Source organism: Pangasianodon hypophthalmus, chromosome 16 (genome assembly GCF_027358585.1).
Source record: "Pangasianodon hypophthalmus isolate fPanHyp1 chromosome 16, fPanHyp1.pri, whole genome shotgun sequence".
Taxonomy (NCBI): Eukaryota; Metazoa; Chordata; class Actinopteri; order Siluriformes; family Pangasiidae; genus Pangasianodon; species Pangasianodon hypophthalmus.
The window spans coordinates 5,282,515-5,302,771 of NC_069725.1; the positions used below are offsets into that span (position 1 = coordinate 5,282,515).

The 20,257-nt window shown below is 38.8% G+C and overlaps 1 protein-coding gene across 1 annotated transcript in view; it reads left to right on the forward strand.

The window, feature by feature from the left end:
* Positions 1-19,690, forward strand: part of phip (pleckstrin homology domain interacting protein) — a 53,440-nt gene extending 33,750 nt beyond the window's left edge. The window contains exons 20-39 of the mRNA XM_026944908.3: positions 698-803; positions 891-1,022; positions 2,856-2,947; positions 4,116-4,335; positions 4,460-4,573; positions 4,926-5,033; positions 5,317-5,441; positions 5,575-5,657; positions 5,736-5,847; positions 7,194-7,255; positions 7,493-7,648; positions 8,530-8,650; positions 8,877-9,002; positions 9,912-9,984; positions 10,124-10,183; positions 11,141-11,296; positions 12,100-12,252; positions 12,409-12,599; positions 12,852-13,240; positions 14,596-19,690. Of these exons, the coding sequence (XP_026800709.1) occupies positions 698-803; positions 891-1,022; positions 2,856-2,947; positions 4,116-4,335; positions 4,460-4,573; positions 4,926-5,033; positions 5,317-5,441; positions 5,575-5,657; positions 5,736-5,847; positions 7,194-7,255; positions 7,493-7,648; positions 8,530-8,650; positions 8,877-9,002; positions 9,912-9,984; positions 10,124-10,183; positions 11,141-11,296; positions 12,100-12,252; positions 12,409-12,599; positions 12,852-13,240; positions 14,596-15,260 (3,244 nt within the window). The 3' untranslated portion in view covers positions 15,261-19,690. The remainder of the gene's footprint in view (positions 1-697; positions 804-890; positions 1,023-2,855; positions 2,948-4,115; positions 4,336-4,459; positions 4,574-4,925; positions 5,034-5,316; positions 5,442-5,574; positions 5,658-5,735; positions 5,848-7,193; positions 7,256-7,492; positions 7,649-8,529; positions 8,651-8,876; positions 9,003-9,911; positions 9,985-10,123; positions 10,184-11,140; positions 11,297-12,099; positions 12,253-12,408; positions 12,600-12,851; positions 13,241-14,595) is intronic.
* The last annotated feature ends 567 nt before the right edge of the window (positions 19,691-20,257 follow it).

Sequence of the window (20,257 nt, forward strand, 5' to 3'; positions counted from 1 at the left end):
AACGTCTGAGTATCGAACAATACATACCATAATAAAGCAGGATCTTTGTCATAAAATACAACTTTTATCACATAAGGAGAAATAAACTTTTAAACTTAATCATTCCCGCAGTCCTGTCTTTGAAAAAGTGACTTCCTTTTTTATCTAAAATCAGCAGAGGCTAGGGGGTTTAAAAAAAAACAAAAAAAACACTTCGCCTAAGCCTAAATTATTCCACAGCTATTGTTTTGTTATGTAATAAGAGTCTGAATGGATCACACGAACATTGCCATTAAGTTTCAGTAACTGTTCTATTATAATATTGAATGTTTTAATCAGTTGAATATTAAATCCTAAAGCACATACTCATCGCTTATTTTTGCTGTATTATGAATGCATCGTATCAAGACACCAGTTTTAATTTTGTTTATCATTACACCGCTACTAATTTTGTTTGCCTTAACACCAAAACATCGGCCACAGCTAGGCACAGCTTGGTAATTACTTGATGCCCTAGGTGTGGTACAAGAGCGAAAACGTCCAGGATCAGCATCCGTAGCTTCACTGTTGATCATAAAGCATTATTTAGACATGCGTTTACACAAATGTGTAATTTGCTAAAAATGAACCGTCCCATTTCAGCCTTTGATACAGATGTGTTTTCTTTTTTAGTGAAATGTCTTCCAATAGCTGACCGATTGTGTGTTTATGTGTGCAGTAAACAAGAGATCTGGAGGACGGCTCGAGGAGAGGAGGAGATGAACGTCTACAGATCAGAGAGGAGGAGACGCAGTATACACAGCCAGTACCACAGAGAGAACCGGGTACACACACACTGACACACGTGCTGCAATTTCACTTATAAATTGGGGTCAAAGTGTGTGTGTTAAGGTCTGTATTTTCCAAAGCAGCACGCAACGGAGAGCACGGTGGAGGAGGGGCGCCGTCACCAAGGCAACCAGCACAACTACCACACGCGGCTGGCCGTGGAAGAGACGAGTCGTCAGAGTGAGGCCAACGAGGAGGAGCCTAGTGCTTCAGAGGTATACACACACACACACACACACACACACACACACACACACACGCACACTCTCCCACCGATTACTGCTACTTAAACAGAATGCTTTGTGTGTGATCTGTGTCTGTGTTGAATCACAGTTTCGTCTGTCAGCACATCATCTTCTCTTTCCCTATAATCATTGTTGAATCTTTAGGATAATAGTGCCCTATGGACTCCATTTTTGTTTTTCTTTGGATTTTTAATTTAAATTTGTCTGTGTTTATATGCTAAAAATATAGACAAAATATAAACAAAATTTATAAGATTTATAAAATTAATGTAGCATGCAGTGGGAGGCAGGATGCATTTGCATTTGTTAGTCATGCAGCTAATTAGACAAAATCCAAAAATTATATTCTATAACATGAGGGTAAGGGGTTAAGGGTAAAAAAGGCATAATACAAGAGCAATAATACAGGCAAGGATAAACACCAGGAATACCCTGGAAACAAGAACTCAAGTAACAAGGCTCTGAATCAACAACCAAAATGTATAATCTTCACACAGAGCTAGGCATGGAAACATTAGGGGATAAATATGCAAACTGAAGGGAAACATGGGACAGGCGAGTACAATCAGGCAAACAGTCCAATGACAAGCTGAGGGCAGAGGACCAAAACCGAAACCAAAACAAAAAGGCATGTGGAGCTTGTTGCCATGGGAACCACAACATGATTTATGTTGCCAAGCTTGTTACAATTACAAGATTACATAATATCTTTATTTTATTTTAAAAAAAAAACGTTCTGTAAATGATGTAAAATTATTGTGCATAAAAATTAAAGGAGAATTGTTAACTGTGATAGAGTTTTGATGAACATTCATAATTTTCTTGTTTAATGTGCTCAATCTGGGACCACCTGACAAGGACACAGATTTGCATTTACAGCTGCGTTTACATTCAGCCAAATATTTCACCTTCTTGAAGCTTGTACTTGTGTCAGTAATTTCTGCTGGTTTGGACAATAAAAGTTCTTTGTGCTTGATTTTTTAAATGATTTTTATATCAGCTTTATTGCCTATGGCTGAAAGTGATAGCATTGTGCATCTGTCCCATTCAACTCAAAACTAAACCAAAAAGCTAACCCAAGTAGTTTCATTTAATTGTGCTGATGTACCAAAATAGCTGGTGCCAATTTGATTGTTCAGGTCACTGAGACATGATTCTTGACCACTGAACTTGCCATAATATTTCTAGAAACTAGAAACTGGCACAAAAAATTTTTTTTGTTACAAATCAACACAAGTGTCAAAACACACATCAACACAAAGCGCAGCAGTAAGCATAGCATATTTCGCAGGAAATTATGTTATTTTGTAAAATATTTTATATAAAAAAAATTTATATAAATTTTAATTTTTTATATAATTTTTTTGGGGAAAAAATTAACATTTTAACCTGTTTCTATTTTATCACTTGCATTATAGACATAAAGTCAATTTTACTATTAATACTATTAATAATTATCATTCTGTGTTTTTAGTAGGCTGTGAATATAGCCTTTATTTATATTGACTCATGGTTTGTTAGTTCTAATTTAAGGATATAAAAAACTTATGTTATTCTATAGTATCAGCTGGCAGCAGGTGTAATCACATTAAAGACTTATTCTAAGCTGGTACATTTTACCAAGATAATTATTTCTTTTAATTGTTTCTAATAATTGCTGATACCAGTTATAATTACCCAGTCATTTTAACTGCATCTGTACAGCACAGACGGTTTGTCTGCTGAGCCCCTGTCAATCTGCTGAGTCAAAATTGCTTGTTAATGGCAGTTAAAATGATGATGAACCTTTGTGTCATTTATCAGGGTGAGGCAGATGCCCGTCCTCCTAGCAGAGAGTCTTCAGATGAAGAGAGAGAAGAAAAGGAACCCTGGCCTGATGATCACAGCAGCTCCAGGTACCTTACCTGCCAACCAGATCTCTCACAAATTTGTAGGACGTTTAACAAGGAAGTGCCATTTTTGTTTAATTTTTTTTTAATGAATGAAGTTGTATGAACATCTGCAACCACTGACCACACTCTACATCCTAAAAGTAACCACTATAAAATTTTTTTTTGGAGTTGGCTTATACTAGCTAATGGAGATTTGATGATGACAGAACTCCAGAAATGTGTCATCATCAACAGGTTTTGTAATTGAGCGTAGTAATGTGTGTGAGCCTGACCTGCTTTGTCCAATTCCAGATTAGAAAGGGTTAAACAGGTTTTTCCTTTTATATGCCAAGGTTCCCATCAACCATGACACAGGTTCTTTCTAAGATTTACCTTTTAATGGCAGACATTCCAGTTCGAAGTTCTACCTCTTCGTATTGTCACGGACATTTTTGAGATGTGGCCTTGTCTCTGCTGATGGCCAGTGGTATTAGGATACAGCCATACTTGGGACATGTCTGCCTTCCATAGATGTGGTGAACTCAGAACAATACCTAATTCATCATCATGAGGTTAGATTCTCTGAGAAAGCTGGCTACTCTGTCCCCAGACATTTGGATGTTTGCTGATCAGAGTTAGCTGGGTCACCATGCGCTACCGGCAGCTGCAGTGGTAATTCCCCTAGCTTTACCAGAGCTAGCAGCTTATCAGAAATGGGTTGTTAGCCTACAGCTGGACCCACAAAGCCACAAATGGAAACATGTCCATGTTTCAGCAAGAGGAGCCAAGGCTCTAGCTTTTTAATGGAAGAAATCTGCTTGGGAGTGGTGTCCCATCGGGGGGTTACAGTCACCACAGTCACACTTCTCCTACAGACTGGGGAGCAGTGTGGCCTCCTGGTGTAAGATCAGAACACATCACCCAGCTAGAACTGACGGCAATTCATCTGGCCTTCAAGTTCTTCTTACCAGTTCTGAGACATCATGGTTCAGTCATCATAAAATAAATGTTGCTGTCTTTTAGAAGTCTATTCTTTGTTTGACATGCAAAGTGACACTGAATCACAAAAAGTGCATTTTAATATTTAATTTAAATTTTGTCATCAATAGGTGCCATCACATTTCCCTGGTGCATTGTACACAAACCCTGACACATCCCTTTATGTGTATGTGTGTGTGTGTGTGTGTTTTAGTGACTACTCAAGCGATTACTCAGACTGGACGGCGGATGCAGGCATAAATCTTGAACCACCCAAGAAGACGACGGTGAAAAAGAAGAAGAAGAACACGAGCAGCTCTGAGGAGGATGGAGAGAAGAAAAAAGAGAAAGATGCTAAGAAAGAGAGGAGGAAAGAAAAACAAGACAAAGACGGAGCACTACCAAAGAAGAAAAAGCCAAAGGAGAAGAGGAAGGTGGGAATGTGTTAGTCACAGTTGAGTCAGGAGTGTAATTTGTGCTGACAGGGCATCTGACTTTGCAGTAATTCTTCTATGGGTATATGATGTGTGTTGTGTGTGTGTGTATTTTGTTCTACAGAGATTACCTGAGTTACAGGAGCAGGGTCTGACTCTAGAGGAGTGGCTGCCCTCTGATTGGATCACAGACACCGTGCCACGGAGATGCCCCTTCACTCCTCAGATGGGTGATGAGGTAGTTTATACACACATGCACACCTATAGAGTATATGCATATAGAAATAGTACCCAATTGGATAGTGAAGTACAGCCTGCAGCACTGAATGCACTCTTTCACAGCGCTGGTCATGGCAGAATTCACCATGCGACAGTGTAAGATTTATTAAAACATTTTATTTAGATTTAAAGGACGACAGAAATAACTGAAGTGGCTAATGAATGCATCAGTTGACTAGTCTGTGAAACAACTACAATATATATATACTGTATATAATCTTCTTCAGTTCATTTTACTGTATATTTAATGAAAGGACTACAACTTTGTAAACGTAAATTATATCCGATGGTCATATGTTGTGTCTGTGCAGGTGTATTACTTCAGGCAAGGTCACGAGGCATATGTGGAGATGGCCAAAAAAAACAGGATCTTCAGCATCAACCCTAAGAAGCAGCCTTGGCACAAGATGGAGCTGCGGGTATGGCTTTCGTGTAGACACCTAAATCAGTGTAAAAGTCTATGCAAAATAATTTCTTGTACAATTGAATGAGGAGGAAAATCTTTTTTTTTTTTTAAATAATCTCTCAAATAGAACAATAATACTTTAAGTCAGAATCTTTGCATGTGTGAATTTGCCTTATAACACACACTGATCTCTACAGCTGGTACAAAAACCGTTCAAGTAACAGGTTTTAAAAGATTTTTAAATAAGTAGTTTGTACATGATGTAAAAATTGGTGTGTTTATGTTGATGTGTGTAGGAGCAGGAGCTGATGAAGATAGTAGGTATTAAGTATGAGGTGGGTTTGCCCACTCTGTGCTGTCTGAAGCTGGCCTTCTTGGACCCAGACACAGGCAAACTAACAGGCGGCTCCTTCTCCATGAAGTGAGTGGAGAAGTGTTGCATGACTTTCACTCACTCACTCGCTCAAAGCTCTGTTTCTCCTTTTCAGGCCTTCGAAAAGCCACTAAGTGACTGTTTTGGCTCTGACACGTCTAATCCTCCCTTTACTTCACAGATACCATGACATGCCTGATGTCATCGATTTTCTGGTACTCCGTCAGCAGTTTGACAATGCAAGACAGCGTCAGTGGATGATAGGTCAGTGTTACGTCTGCATGTGTGGATTTCTCATTGAATTTGTGTGTGTTTAAACACACGTCTCTGTTGGTGTTTCAGGTGATCGTTTCCGCTCTGTGATCGATGATGCCTGGTGGTTTGGTACGATCGACAGTCAGGAGCCATACCAGGCGGAATATCCTGATAGCCTCTTCCAGTGCTATAACGTTTGGTCAGTATCCACAATACAGACATGTGATATACATGTCATGAAGTGAAGTGAAGTGACTTGTGGCCAAGTATGGTGACCCATACTCGGAATTTGTGCTCTGCATTTAACCCATCCAAGTGCACACACACAGTAGTGAACACACACACACACCGTGAACACACACCTGGAGCAGTGGGCAGCCTTTTTTTTTTTTTTTGGGTGGGTCTCACCTCCCACCCTCAATACCATGACTGAGGTGAGACCCTTGAGCAAGGCACCGTGCCCCCAACTGCTCCCTGGGCGCTGCAGCAAAAAAAAAAAAAAAAAAAGGCTGCCCACAAATTCCGAGTATGGGTCACCATACTTGGCCACAAGTCACTTCACTGCTCAATGTTTTGAGCAGTGATAGAGCTTTCTTGTTAGAAAACTCCTGTGTATACAGTCATGCAGTTGGCCAAACGGTTTCTTTAAGGCTGCTTTATCGTTCTGGCATTGAATGTTGTGTGAATGATGTCTGAGCATTCCCTGTGTTCAAAAAGTAGTTCTGACCTTTTCTTCCACACAATGCAATGACCAACAGTCACGTGGCACCAAAGCACGGAGCCACAACAACTGCGATTAGGCCATTTTGATCGCGCCACCTCACACCGATGTGGATCCATCAAGCTTAAGTTAAATTAGGCATTGTGTTCATCTACCAGACAACAAAATAAAAGTGACTTTGTCTCTCTTATGCAGCAAACTGCAAGCTGGCCAGGAACCAGGAAATGACTGGTTTAGTGTGACTTATATGGACCTTTTAATCATTTTAACTGTACATTTCTTATCTGATTTGTATGGGATGCCATAGTAGAAGATGCTTGAAAATTGAAGTCAGAAGAGATGGAACTAGATCATAGTTACTTAACGAATAATAATGAAAAAATACATAATAGTTTATAATTTTGGTTATATCACTCACCTCTAAGGGGCTATGAGCTATTGCTATCAGTATATTTGCTATCAGTATTATCACATGTGTTACTGAGGTAAAGGATGGATGTATATGGTGCAAGTGGGGTACCAAAAAGAATGTTATTTAGGGCTCTGGGAAAGCTAGAACCAGCACATCATGTAATGTATATATTGCTAGTTACATTATTTCTAACTGAGTGACTGTGTAGTTGGTCAGAAATCACCAAAGAGTCGAATCTCCATTTGAGATGTTAAAGCCCAAATCAAAGCCTGACCTGTATAACCTCCATAACCATACACTTAGTCATAGCAAACCCTATTTACCCAACACGAGTTCATCTCAGCTTTAAGGTGAGCACATTTAGGCAGAGTTAAAATAAATTACATGTACATGTGTGTTGTATGTTTTGCAGCTGGGATAATGGTGACACAGAAAAGATGAGCCCGTGGGACATGGAAGAGATACCTAATGAAGGTTGAACACACACACACATGCGCATTAAGTACAATATATCATACATATGCTCTTGCACAACACATACACTTTGGGTATCATCACTTTTTTGTGAATTACTTTTTTTTGTTGCATGTAAATGAAGAAAGGGTGTTTGATTGATATTCAGACTGGTGTTATGTTTTAGTCCAAATGCTTTAGTTCCTGATCTTTTGTACATACTTGTCTCAAGCCCCCTCTTTCTCTCTCTCCGTATAGCGGCGTTTCCTGAAGTCTTGGGTCAGAGTGTGCCATTAACTGCAGAGGAACACAAGGCCTTACTCTATCGTCCTCTGGATGGAGAGTGGGGCTCACGGACACGTGATGAAGAGTGTCAACGAATCATCGCTGGCATTGACCAACTGATCACTCTGGGTATGCTGTCACACTAGTACTTCATTACTCAGTGTTACTGAGATTTCAGTTTTATCAACCAAAATATCATTCAAACCCTATTCAGACAACATTTGTTTTACATGGTAAACAAGAATATTTCGATCCTCAGTGATTTTATTTCCTGTGGATCTTCAATGTCTGTGCTTTTCACTTACTCAGAAAATTGCAAAAATTTAAAGGTGGGATGATCTTTTTTTAAAAATTTGGACTAGTAGATGTCAGATGGTTGGAATGTTTTTTATTACTGCTGCACAGTGCATCAAATAAATATTTCAAGCCATCCAGCAGCTACAAAATAGATGATTTGATAGTCTCTGAAAAAATATTGGTTGCTATGGGTTATAACAGTTTATCTGCACACTGTTTTCACTTTAGAAGTATTAAAAGGAAAACAAGACAATCAAAAGAAGAGCGCAAGCCCACTAGTTAATTAAATATGCTATTATAATGAAAGCCACAGCCACTATAAAGTGTTGCTTTGTATTCGCATATGCCACATTATCATTACTGTAGTTTTATGTAATGTTCATTATCTGATAATGTGAAAATATCACTACATGTGTTTATGGGAAACATTTATAGGTTTATAGAAAAAATCTCCTAGAGTTACTACATAACTGGTGTTTTATGACTGAAGAGACCTACAAATATTTATTTACAGACATCACTTTGAGAAACTAAGGGAAACAAATAGAATTTAAATGGGGCTTTAGTTAATCTGGCTCCTCCAGACTTTATCCTTGAGCATGACAGGTGCTCTTCTGTCATCACTGAGTGCCATAAATATTGAGGGCACATATTGATTGTGTCATTAAATCAGTTTGTCTCTCTGTTATTTTCCTTGTGTCTTTGCATCTCAGATGTAGCAGCTCCATTTGCCGTGCCCGTGGATCTGCAGGCGTATCCCACATACTGTACTGTGGTGGCTTATGTCACGGACCTGAGTACAATCCGGACCAGACTGGAAAATCGCTTCTATAGGTCAGCGCACACACACACACACACCTACTTGCACTCACACAAAGACACACGCTTACCCAAATTAAATTTGTTATTAAATTACATCATGGTGTGTTCCTCATGGGTTACACCACATACAGTAAAGGTAGCTATTAAAGCCTCTGTGTAAACTGACTGCACTACATTATAGTAAATGTATAGACATTGTTCACTGTTGTGTATGTACTCATTTGTCCTCTACTGGCAGGCGAATGTCCTCTCTCATGTGGGAGGTTCGCTACATTGAGCACAACGCACAGACTTTTAACGAGCCTGGAGCTTTCATCGTCAAAACGGCCAAATTTGTATCAGACCTTCTGCTGCAGTTTATTAAGTAAGTTATGTTTCACACTTAGAAAGTCAGACTACAGTAATGGCCCTAAGCAAATGCTCACACTGAGTATCACTTCATACTATACAATACAACGACTTACCTCAATATACGCGATTAACAAACCAATGTAGGAAATATTTCACAATATGCTTTCACATGCTATTGCTGGCTAACACTTGCTGTGACATCTTACAAAATGTCTGTGTTTCTTACTAGATTCAAATCTCCTGTAGAACCTCTCACATTAAACACCTCCTACTTTACTCCTTTTTGAGAAATCCAGATTACATGAATATGCAAATCAGCAAATATCCCTGACACTACATATATTCCCAAAAAAGGATTTAACATAATCATATATATATATATATATATATAGCTAGGAGTGCTGCGACATCCCAAAATGTTTTATTCCTTTTATACCACAGGAATTTGCCTATGCTTACTATACCATATTGTGAGACTTGAATAAAATTTTACGATACATGATATGTATTCTGATAAATACTGTAGGTTTGGTAACAAACTGCCAGCAAAACAGTGTTGTTGTATTTAAAAGAAAACTTTATTTACGATTATACACTTTTCAGTATTTAACACTGAAAAAGAGAAATAGTAAAAGATTCAGTATAAAATGTTAACATCTAATCAACTGCTTTGTAATTGTTATAAAATTACTGACAATACCCTTGATATCTTAGAACAGTGTAATGTGACATACACATGTTTTTGAACATGATTTGCCTTGTGTTTTTGATTTAATTTTGAATTGAAAATTGAATACTGACTTGGTGTTGGATGTTGTTTTTTAGTGCTGTGGTATTTTGAATGAAGGCATCCTGTCGACAAGGTGCCGGCTCACTAAGTGCTTCTAATTAGTCTTATTTTTATTCTTTGTGCTTTTAATAGGGACCAAAGTTGCACTGACATTATTCCACTGTACAGTAGCATGAAAAAGACAGCTTTCTCTGACTCAAGTGATGTAAGTAGCTAATGCCCACCTTTTCTTAAACACATACACATGTTCACGATAGGGGATTATTAGATTAATAGGCACGTGTCTTTCATGGTTTACAGATTGCAATGAATTTATTAATTGATTGTTTTTTATGGAAATGCAGGATGAAGAAGAAGAGGATGAAGAGCCTGAAACTCCAGGTACATCTAAGCGCAATAATAAGGTAAGAGTTTCTCAGTGAGGAAGATGCTTCTGTGTTTTCTGCTATTTGGAGGAATTGTTTGCAGTGCTGGCATTTTGTTCATAAAGCACTGCTGACACTTCCTGACCTGTAGTTTCCAACAGACCGAGTATTTCTTCAGAATTCCCTCGTCTCCTCACTCAACACTGTGAGCTTATACAGAAGTTATTCAAAAACGTGTCTGAATGTACAGCATGAGAAAGCCTTACATTTGGAAATGGACAAACAAACAATGGTTGCTTAGCGACAGGTTATCCGTCGCTCTCGACTGAGTCCTTCAGGCTGCTTTGGGTCAGCGTTACACACCATGCTCTGCAGCTCTCAAAGAAATACTGTTGGGAGGCCAGTTTATGCAGATATATTTTATTAATGAAGGTTTTGAATTTTGATTAACATATGATTTCTGTGCACTGATTCAGGTCATGATTCAGTCAGATAAGCAAATTGTTCGAGTGGGAAATACTGTGTTCTTATGTCAGCTGCAGCACGTTAGCATGCATTGAACTCAGACCTGAAGGAAAACATTACAAATAAAAATGTAACAGTCCGATACTGAGACAGAGCAATACTGGCCTAAATCGCTGGATCAAGTTGGATCAGATTTGACACATTTTCTGATTTGATTTGCTGAAATATTTATGTTTCTTCAAATTATGGCTTAATACCTCTGCAAAGTTAGTTTCATATTAGATACTGGGCCTGCTTTTATGTATGTGCGACAGGTTTTGCTCTCACTTTGATTCGTCTGAGAATCTCTTAGTGATCTGGAATTTCTGCCGCTGTCAAGAACAGTTAGACCATGCAAAAACTTCATTTATATATTGTTTCATCACACTACTTTGCATGCAATTGACGCTGTTATTCTTTGTAAATCACCAGTCAATTTAATGATGTTATCCCTGATTGAGTGAGTCTAATATTGTGTTGTATTATGTTCAGGGCAAGCAGAAGCCCATCCTGAGAAATCTGAGGAATAAACCTGCATCTGGAGACCCCCATGCCTGGAGGGGGCGCTGCAGAGAGCTGCTGGACCTCATATTCCAGTGTGAGGACTCTGAGCCTTTCCGACAACCCGTGGATCTCGAAGAATACCCGGTAACACACACACACACACACACAAACACACACAAAACCCTGTATACAAACTGAAGTAATGCACTATTATAGTAGATACAGTGCAGCTTTAGACATATGGTTGTCTGAAACCATGAGTCTGAAATGAGTGTCTCAATATTTGACAAAGTTGTCCTATCACTCCATTAATAATTATAAAATACATGTTTAGAGGTAAGATTCCTGTCTCTGTGGTGTCACACAGAAAAAAATAAATGATGTGGACCACCAGCGTCCGACCAATGAGGACATGAAGGCATCTCCACTTACCTGTCAGTCATGTTGCCAGTTCAGAAAGATCCCCATTTGCACCAGCATTCAAGGTTCCCAGGCTACGCAGCCATTAATACTGAAGGCGAGGGCTGTGTTAGTCTGAATTTCAAAATTTCGTAACAGATTCGATTGAGCTAAATTCAGCTGAAGTCTCTGACTTCAATTTAAATCACAAAAAAATGACAAGCATCTTAATTAGTTTGTGATATCTTTATATTTGAGGTCTTATTTAACATAAACTTTATATATAAATATTGGAATTAGATTATTCAGTGAGTTCATGCTGAATAAGACCACAAAACTATAATTCCAATTATTGACACAAACATAATTTAGTATTACAATATAAATTAATATAATCCAGTTTCTTTTGAATGTTGTAATTAATCCTGGAATGAGTTGACATTATTTTGGATAGTAATAATTGTTTGCCAGTCACAGACAAAATTATTATTATTATTATTTTACTATTAAAACTTTTTGAGCTAGATACCAACCTTTTTCTCTGTTAGGATTACCTGGAAATTGTGGACACCCCTATGGACTTCGGGACAGTCCAGAAAACTCTTTTAGCAGGAGAATACGAGTCTCCGATGGACTTATGCAAAGACGTGCGACTCATATTCAGCAATTCCAAAGCCTACACACCCAGCAAGAAGTCCAGGGTATTTTTACTAATGCATATATTTTTACTAATGTTTACTCTATCGCTATTAAAAACAACTGTTCTTGTGTTTTTATGACAATACAAAAGTGACCATATGGAAACTTTTACCTTATAGGAAATAATGCTATATATATATATTGTGTGTTGCTTGTAGATCTACAGTATGAGTCTTCGCCTGTCTGCCCTGTTTGAAGAACACGTCAGCTCGATCGTAGATGATTTCAAAGCAGCTCAGAGCCGACAGACAGAGCGGCAGACCCGACAACGCCTGCACAGAGAACGACCAACCAGACAAACCATGAAGAGGAGGAGACGAAGCTCTTCCCCTTCCAGCTCTGCCTCCAGGTGCACTGATTCATGGGAACATTGTGTCCTCAGTGATTGTTGTATTTGTTCATTATTAAATTGAGCGACCTGTTCTTGTTTACATACAGCAGGGTCCAAAATTCTGAGAGCACTACTGAAATTGCTTCTATTTTACATTCTTCTCTAATTTAATACAGCAATTTTCATTATAAATTATATTATATTATACCATGCTGGTATTCCACATTAATTCTCCTAGGTAATGCTCTCCTCTGTTTCCTTTCCCATCAGCCCTGAGAGAAAGAAGCGTGTCTCGTCACGGGCTCCTCCCCGCTCTGATGCAGCAGCTCCACCCACACCAGTTAGCCACTCCCGCCCTGCGTCCTTAAGACAAACACTTCCGCATATCAACGGCAAAGCGGAACACACCGTCACCGCTGGACGCACTCGTAGCTCCACTCGTTTTGGCACTCAATCCACAGACCCACCTCCATCACAGTCATCTCCACCCTCTGTCCCCACCCACAGTAAAGGACCTGAGTCCACATCCAGGACTGCTCGAGCTCAGAACTCTCAGGCTTCTCCCAGCATCTCCAAGGAAACAGAGAGTTCCAACAACACGGACAGCGGGGGCAGGGAGTCGAGGCGGAAACTTCGAACTCCTGTTAAGCACACGCCAGGTTTGTGATTTGTTATAGTTTCATTTGTACAACTGAAGAGGTAATTGTGCTGCCAGAAGGTAGGGTGTGGATGTAGCGTTTGCAGACTTTTACCATATTAGAGCACACTTTGATGCTCTGAAACTGAGTTTTCGGCATTGTTCCTGTTTATACTTGTGGACCCGTTTTTCACCTTAAATATGTTATTTTACTTTCTTTTTTTTTTTAAACCTTTCAGATTTCCATTACTTATGAGATAATGCATTGAATATCAGTAGACCTATAATTTTTTTACTACTGTAGAGCAAGCATTTCATCATAAACTTTAATGTTTCAGCTTTTCATTTATTTTTTATGCCTCTGCAACTTGGTGGTGGACATCTCAAGAATGAGTGGTTACATATTTGTAGGATTTATGTGAAATTATCATTGTGACCAGCAGACAAACTGATTAGATTTTGGAATCCAGTTGGACAGGGTCAAGGTCACAGCAAGGTCAAATGTCAGAAATAGTTTTCTTCAATTTTAAGGGTATTTGAGGCATACAATTTAGTAAGAAGGACTAGATGTGTTGGTGGTGGAGGCATCCATGTCAATCTTTTATTTATTTGCCCACAATAACCATTTATTTGTTGTGGTTATTTAACCAGATTTTTTTAGGGCCATGGTTCTCAAAGTCCAGGGACCCCCGGGGTCCACAAAGCATACTCATAGGCATAATGCCAAAGTGAATTTAATGATAAGGGGATTTGTGATCATTCAGCCACAAGAGCATTAGTGAGATCAGGCACTGATGTTGGGTGTTCAGTGGGGTTGAGGTCAGAGCTCTGTGCAGGACGCTCAAGTTCTTCCACTCCAACCTTAACACACCATGTCTTCATGGAGCTCGCTTTGTGCACAGGAACATTGTCATGCTGGAACAGGTTTGAGCCTCTTAGTTCCAGTGAAGAGAAATTGTAACACTACAGCATACAAAGACATTCTATACAATTGTGTGCTTCAAACTTTATGGCAGCAGTTTGGGGAAGAACCACATATGAGTGTGATTATCAGGTGTCCACAAACTTTTGGCCATATAATGTATGTTGTGTGGTACAAGTGTCTCCTTAGAGTGATCCAGATCAGCTTTGTCCAGTTAGATCCAGATTTTTTCCCAATGAAATAAAAAAAAACTTCACTTATACCTATGACAGCCCTCGTTTTTACAGTGCTCATATATTGTCCTGTACAATTCACCATTCTCCTAAAGGTGTAATATTCCATCCAGCTGTATATGTGCTTATAGGTTGTATGATGTTGATAAAAACTGACATGACTCGATGTTATAATCTGCGATATTGTTACTCCTCGATTTATCTACTGTGTTCTTCTGCCAGGTCCAGTGGATCATCCTCCTCTTCCTCCCAACAACATTCATCTGAATGGCCATAGCAGTCAAACATCATTGGGTGTAGTGAAAAGGGGGCGGGGCAGACCCAGACTGGAGTCTCAAATAAGGACAGCGGAAGTTGTTGAGCCACCCCCGTTGCTCCGCCCTCCAGGGAAGCGGGGCAGGAAAAGTAAAAAAGAGCTGGAGGCTCTGCGTTTGAACTCCACCAACGAGGAGGAGCCCGACCAGTCCACAGGTGACGAGGCCGGGGCTTCGTCTACCGCACAGGATACTAGCCTATCAGACTCAGGGGCGGGGCTTCCACAGCAACCAAAACGTCGTGGAAGACCACGGTTAGTGAGGACAGTAGAGCAAGCCCCTCCAAGTCCCAAAACTGTTAGAAGGAGCGGTCGCCGTGGCAATGAACAGAACACATCACCTGCCCCGAAGGAGGTACCAGAAGGGGCGGAGTCTGGAGGGGATGGGAACAGTAAGGGGCCTATGAAAACGCGTAACCAGGGCCGTAGGACAGCGTTCTACAATGAGGAAGACTCTGAAGAAGAGCAGAGACAGCTTCTGTTCGAGGACGCCTCTATCACTTTTGGCACATCAAGCAAAGGCAGAGTTCGCAAACTTACAGAGAAGGCCAAAGCCAACCTGATTGGCTGGTAACAGTGCCAACCCCATGGTTCTTTGTGCCATCCTCTATCTACCCCACAGCGCACTGGGGTGACACCATTCCTGCTGCTATCTGACTGAGTTTATGTGAATCTGATCCTGACTCTGTACTGAAGGGCTTCTGGCCTTAGAGTCACCCCAAAAAAAAAAAAAAACTCACACATGCAGTTAAACTTATCATTTTTTCACACATGCAGTTAAACTTATCACTTTTTTCTTTTCCAAGTGCACTGTTTGAAATCCAGCAAATCATTATCCTTCAGTCTGACGAACTTCCTAGTTTTTTTTTTTCCTGCATAACACACGCACATGAACATGTTTTTACACAGTAGTAGTTGCTAATAGCAACAAATCAAAGCATCCTTCAGAAATCACTTTTAAACACAGAGTGTTTTCAAAGTGTACGTGTGTGTGAGTGTGTGAGTGCGTGTGTGCAGAGTTTCGGAATAGTATATTTGGTGGTTATGCAATGATGGACCTTTTAAACTGTTCTTATTGTCTTTAAATGTCTCTCTAAGTCAAAAGAAGAAATTATGACTGGTTTTAGCATGTTTTATATGATTAGCAATACCTTGTGCCTTTTTGATCATTTAAATACATTGATATTTCTTTGTACTCCACACTGTGTAGTATTGTGTGTGTGTGTGTGTGTTAAGTGCTTTTCTATTGTTGATTCATCCTGTACAGACTGGTGAGCAGAGAGTCTCCCTCTGACCATGTGAGCGTGTGTGTGTGTGTGTGTGTGTGTGTGTGTGTGTGTGCTAGGACAGTGAAATGTCTTTAAATTGCATTCGAATTTGGGTTCCCGTGTGGTGCAGCGGCAAATGGTATCTCATTGATACAGAAGAAGGCAGTTAGTGTCTTCATCAGCTGCCAGGAGGAAAGCATGTGCTACCCTTCACTCTTCCTCATTGCTCGCTGTTGTGTGATAGGTGAGAACTAGCTACTGGGTAGAAATGTTTAAAAAAGTGCATTCATGCAATTAATTCAGTGCATTTGAATATTAATATTAATGCTCCAAACAACAAAGTGAAAATCAGCAGTAAACTCTACACTATGGGTTTGTATCACATAAGCTGTGAAATGGGAAAATCAAAAAGTAGCAATATCATAATTTCATCATAAAATTTAATGTTTAAAGTTTATTTTTATTTATGTGTGTTCTTTATTTACCCAATTGAAAAAAATATTTATATATTTATTTACCCACTTGAACATGGCTTCCTATTCACAATATATATATATATAGACACACACACACACACACACTCACTACATATGGTATAATAATGCTGTTGTAGAACCTTTAATCGTGCTCAGTGTGTCGTGGAGAACGCCATTTGAGATTCAGTCAAAGATAAACAGTGAATCCAACACCTATCTGTGGAAATTAACTGCTTACAAATAAGATGCTTGTTTCATTACTTGGTTACGCCTCCCCTCGCCTTAACACCAGCACCAGTCCTGTCAGGTAAGGCCTGATTGTCTTGAGTAGTAAATTGTAGCGTACTCTTCCACAGAAAGGGGGCAGTTCATCTAGAGCTCAAGGGTGCCTATGTTTCACTATGTGTTGTTCCAAGATATTTTGTAAGTTTTCAATAGGATCGAGGTATTTGACCCTATGATTTGTCCCTACGAACCCTACAGTCATCATCATCGGAACATGGGACGTGACGATGATGTGCTCTGCTTGGAGTCTGGAAAACAAATGACCATCTGGTTTTATATCGAGTCCAGGTATGCAACCTGTTAATGTTGTCTCATAAGCAGATGCTACTGGTGGAAGATATAAATGACCATTTTCTTATATCAAGTGACAATTCATCCAAAAAAGTTTTTGATAGACTTGCGTTATTGCCACTAAAAGGCTGAATGATGTCTTTGCTTTCGTATTAAGTAGTAAATATTCTGTAATTTTTGACAGCAGTGTGTGTGTGTGTGTGTGCATGTATGTGTGTGTAAGTTTTGTAACAGAGGTGACCCTCCTGCTCATGCAGTCTGTAGAAATGTATTTGTAGTGACATTATTTCACAGTCACACACTTATACCCCAAATTCTCGCTGTGGCACTTGAAAGACTCACTTGCAACACACACACACATCTTGAGAGCTCTATTCTTTGCCATTTCACCATTTCTGCACTGCACTTTGGGGTTCATCTTGTACTTTAGAGGAGCTCCACTGATGTAAATCCTGCACCTTATGATAGATTGTAGGATTTATTCTGTAAGCGCACAGTCATTCAGGAGCACTGGGGGTTCTCGTCACATCTGCTCATTCAGGCAGATAACACAGAGGCGAGAGAAACAGCGACGGTCCTTATGTGTCTGTGCTTTGACCCATTTTTTAGATTTTTTTTGCTTGTTTTTCTTCTGTGAAAGACACGAACATAGGCATGTGCTGATAGAACAAGGAATAGCACACAACACACAATATGCAAAGTTGATTATTTTCCTATAACAGCATGTCTGAAAGTGTTTTATTCTTTTTATAGCACAGCAATTTACAATCTATTACATTTTTGTTATTAATTAAAGAATGACACTTTATACATTTTATTAGTTTCTAGTTATATTTAGTGTTAATGAAGTTAGTTCCTGTACTCTTGTTTCTTTCAGGAAGATGCAGCCCTGGTAGGAAGCATTTTGGGATAAAATCCACCCCAAAAAAACAAAATAAGGACAGCTGTGCTTTCACTATTTTGTCCAAATTTTAAGGATCACTGCCTTTGTCCTTCTTTGAGAACTCTGATGAACTTACAGAATTGCGATGAGTATTTACATGCACATTAATAATACAATCTGATTTTGACAGATTGGTGTAAATACCATTAACCTGGCACCTCTTTAGTTTTTCTAAATATCCACATATGCATTTTTACATTATTATTATTATTATTATTTTATATCATTATTGTTTGTGCAGTTTGCAACCATAAAAACTCCAAATAATTTGGTAAAGTATTCAACAGTAAAGTAACTTTAGAGTTAACCTTTCAGCAGCCATAGGTCATTTGTAACAGTAACATTTAACTATAAAAGGTTAAAATATGTTGTTAATTAATAATTTTTTAATGTAATAGCTGGCAAATTGTTGTGGTATAAGAGGAATAAAACCCCTTAGTACGTGTTGATTATTTTCCTATTATATCACACCCTGTCACGTTTTCTTAAATAATGAGGTAGTGTTTATCAGTGCTACTCCACGTCCGTTTTATAGGTTAATAAAAAAAAAAACAGATTAACTAAATAAAAAGGATAAAAATAATTCATTACACTAGAGTTGCTAACTAATTGACTCAACTAAAAATAATCAGCTTAATGGTTTTTGTAGATTTGGTTTTTCTTAAGTGACTGTAAAGATGTTTTTTTTTTTTTTTTTTCTACAGTATTTAATGATTTTGTACATGTTTTAGTATAAGTATGTGCATGTTTAAACACCACTTTTAATATTAGAATGATCTGATTTTGGCAGTTAGCAGATCAGTTTAAAGCCATTTTTTGAATTTTAAAGCTATTTTTTGAAGGGGGGGGGGGGGGGGGGGGGGGGGGGGGGGGCGGTGTGCGGATCCTTGATTCTGAAAGTAAATGCACTGTTTTTGGGGGAAAAAAATGCAATTACCGATTAGCTCATGCAAACCCAGAGTTTTCCCGCTATAAATAGGTGTGTTTAAATGAGATGGATTCATTATTGTCATTTTCTGTAGTGATGATATACTATTGCAAGATATAAGAAAAGGTTAGATACTGATATAGAAATAGAAATTGAATATCAGCACATGCCTAGCAGTGATAGCAAGTCAAGTCTCCATGAGGCTTGAAATAGTTTGTACTTGTCATCCATTTTATTTACTTGTTTTTGTTTTTTTTTATCTGTTGGTTAAAGTTTTTTGTCCTGTCAGCTGTTGTGGTCTGGTTGGCTCCTGCTGTGGCAGGATTTAGATCATAGCTTTAAGCCTGGTTCAGTGAACCAAAGCCCATGCACCTGTGTGGGGTGTGTGTGTGTGTGTGTGTGTATACATGGTGTTGGTACTCTTTGTTAATGTGTGTAAGTCTACATGTCATTAAGATGATTTTATATCCACTGTTTCTGAAATGAAATCTTATCGTGTCGGACCCTCCCTCGATCACCCCACCCTGACACCTGCACAGGAAGTGATGTGATGCTGATAATGGGATGTGAATGAGTGAGCTAGAGGAGAAGCAGGCCACACGTGCACTCAGTCCTCTGTCCCAGACACTCCGGGGTGGGGTTTTAGAACGCCCTGGCTGGGGGCACTTTGTATTATGATCATTTGTATACTTTTATATGAAGAAATCAGATTAACTGCAAAAAAAACCTGATTAAATTACAATGTACCTGTAGAGAGTAGTGTTGTCATTAGTACATACTGATATTTTAATGAAATAAACTCATGTTTCCACACCCTGCTCTATCCCCCTGTTCTTTTTCAATGAAAATACATCCACATATGTGCACTCGAAAGTAAATGTCACATGATTAATGTGTAATGTTTACTTTCTTGATAGGCTATTTTTGTATTTTGACCAATCTGCATTTAAAGCATTTTAGGGTAACTTCAATATTCCACATTAGTGCAGAAAGCACTTTATATTCTACATCAAAGTCAGTCCACTTGATTAGTCATTTCCTAAAGACAGACCGATACCCTGATCGGGTCTGATCCAGCTGATTAACTGACTATATGTGGATCAGAGCAGTAGTACTCAACCCCAAGCAGTGAGTGTCTAGGTACTCACTCCCCTAAAAAAAAATTATTTATACTTTGTTTGTTTATTTATTTAAACAAATAAATAATAATAGGCAACATTTCCTACTTTAATGTAAAGTCAAGTAATTTCACCACTTTTTTTTTTTGCTAACTCTTCTTGCGCTGCTTTCAAAAAAACATTCGTTTTTTTAAAATTATTATTATTATTTATTTGTGTGTGCGTGTGTGTGTGAGTTACTTTGAGATGGAAACTAATTTCA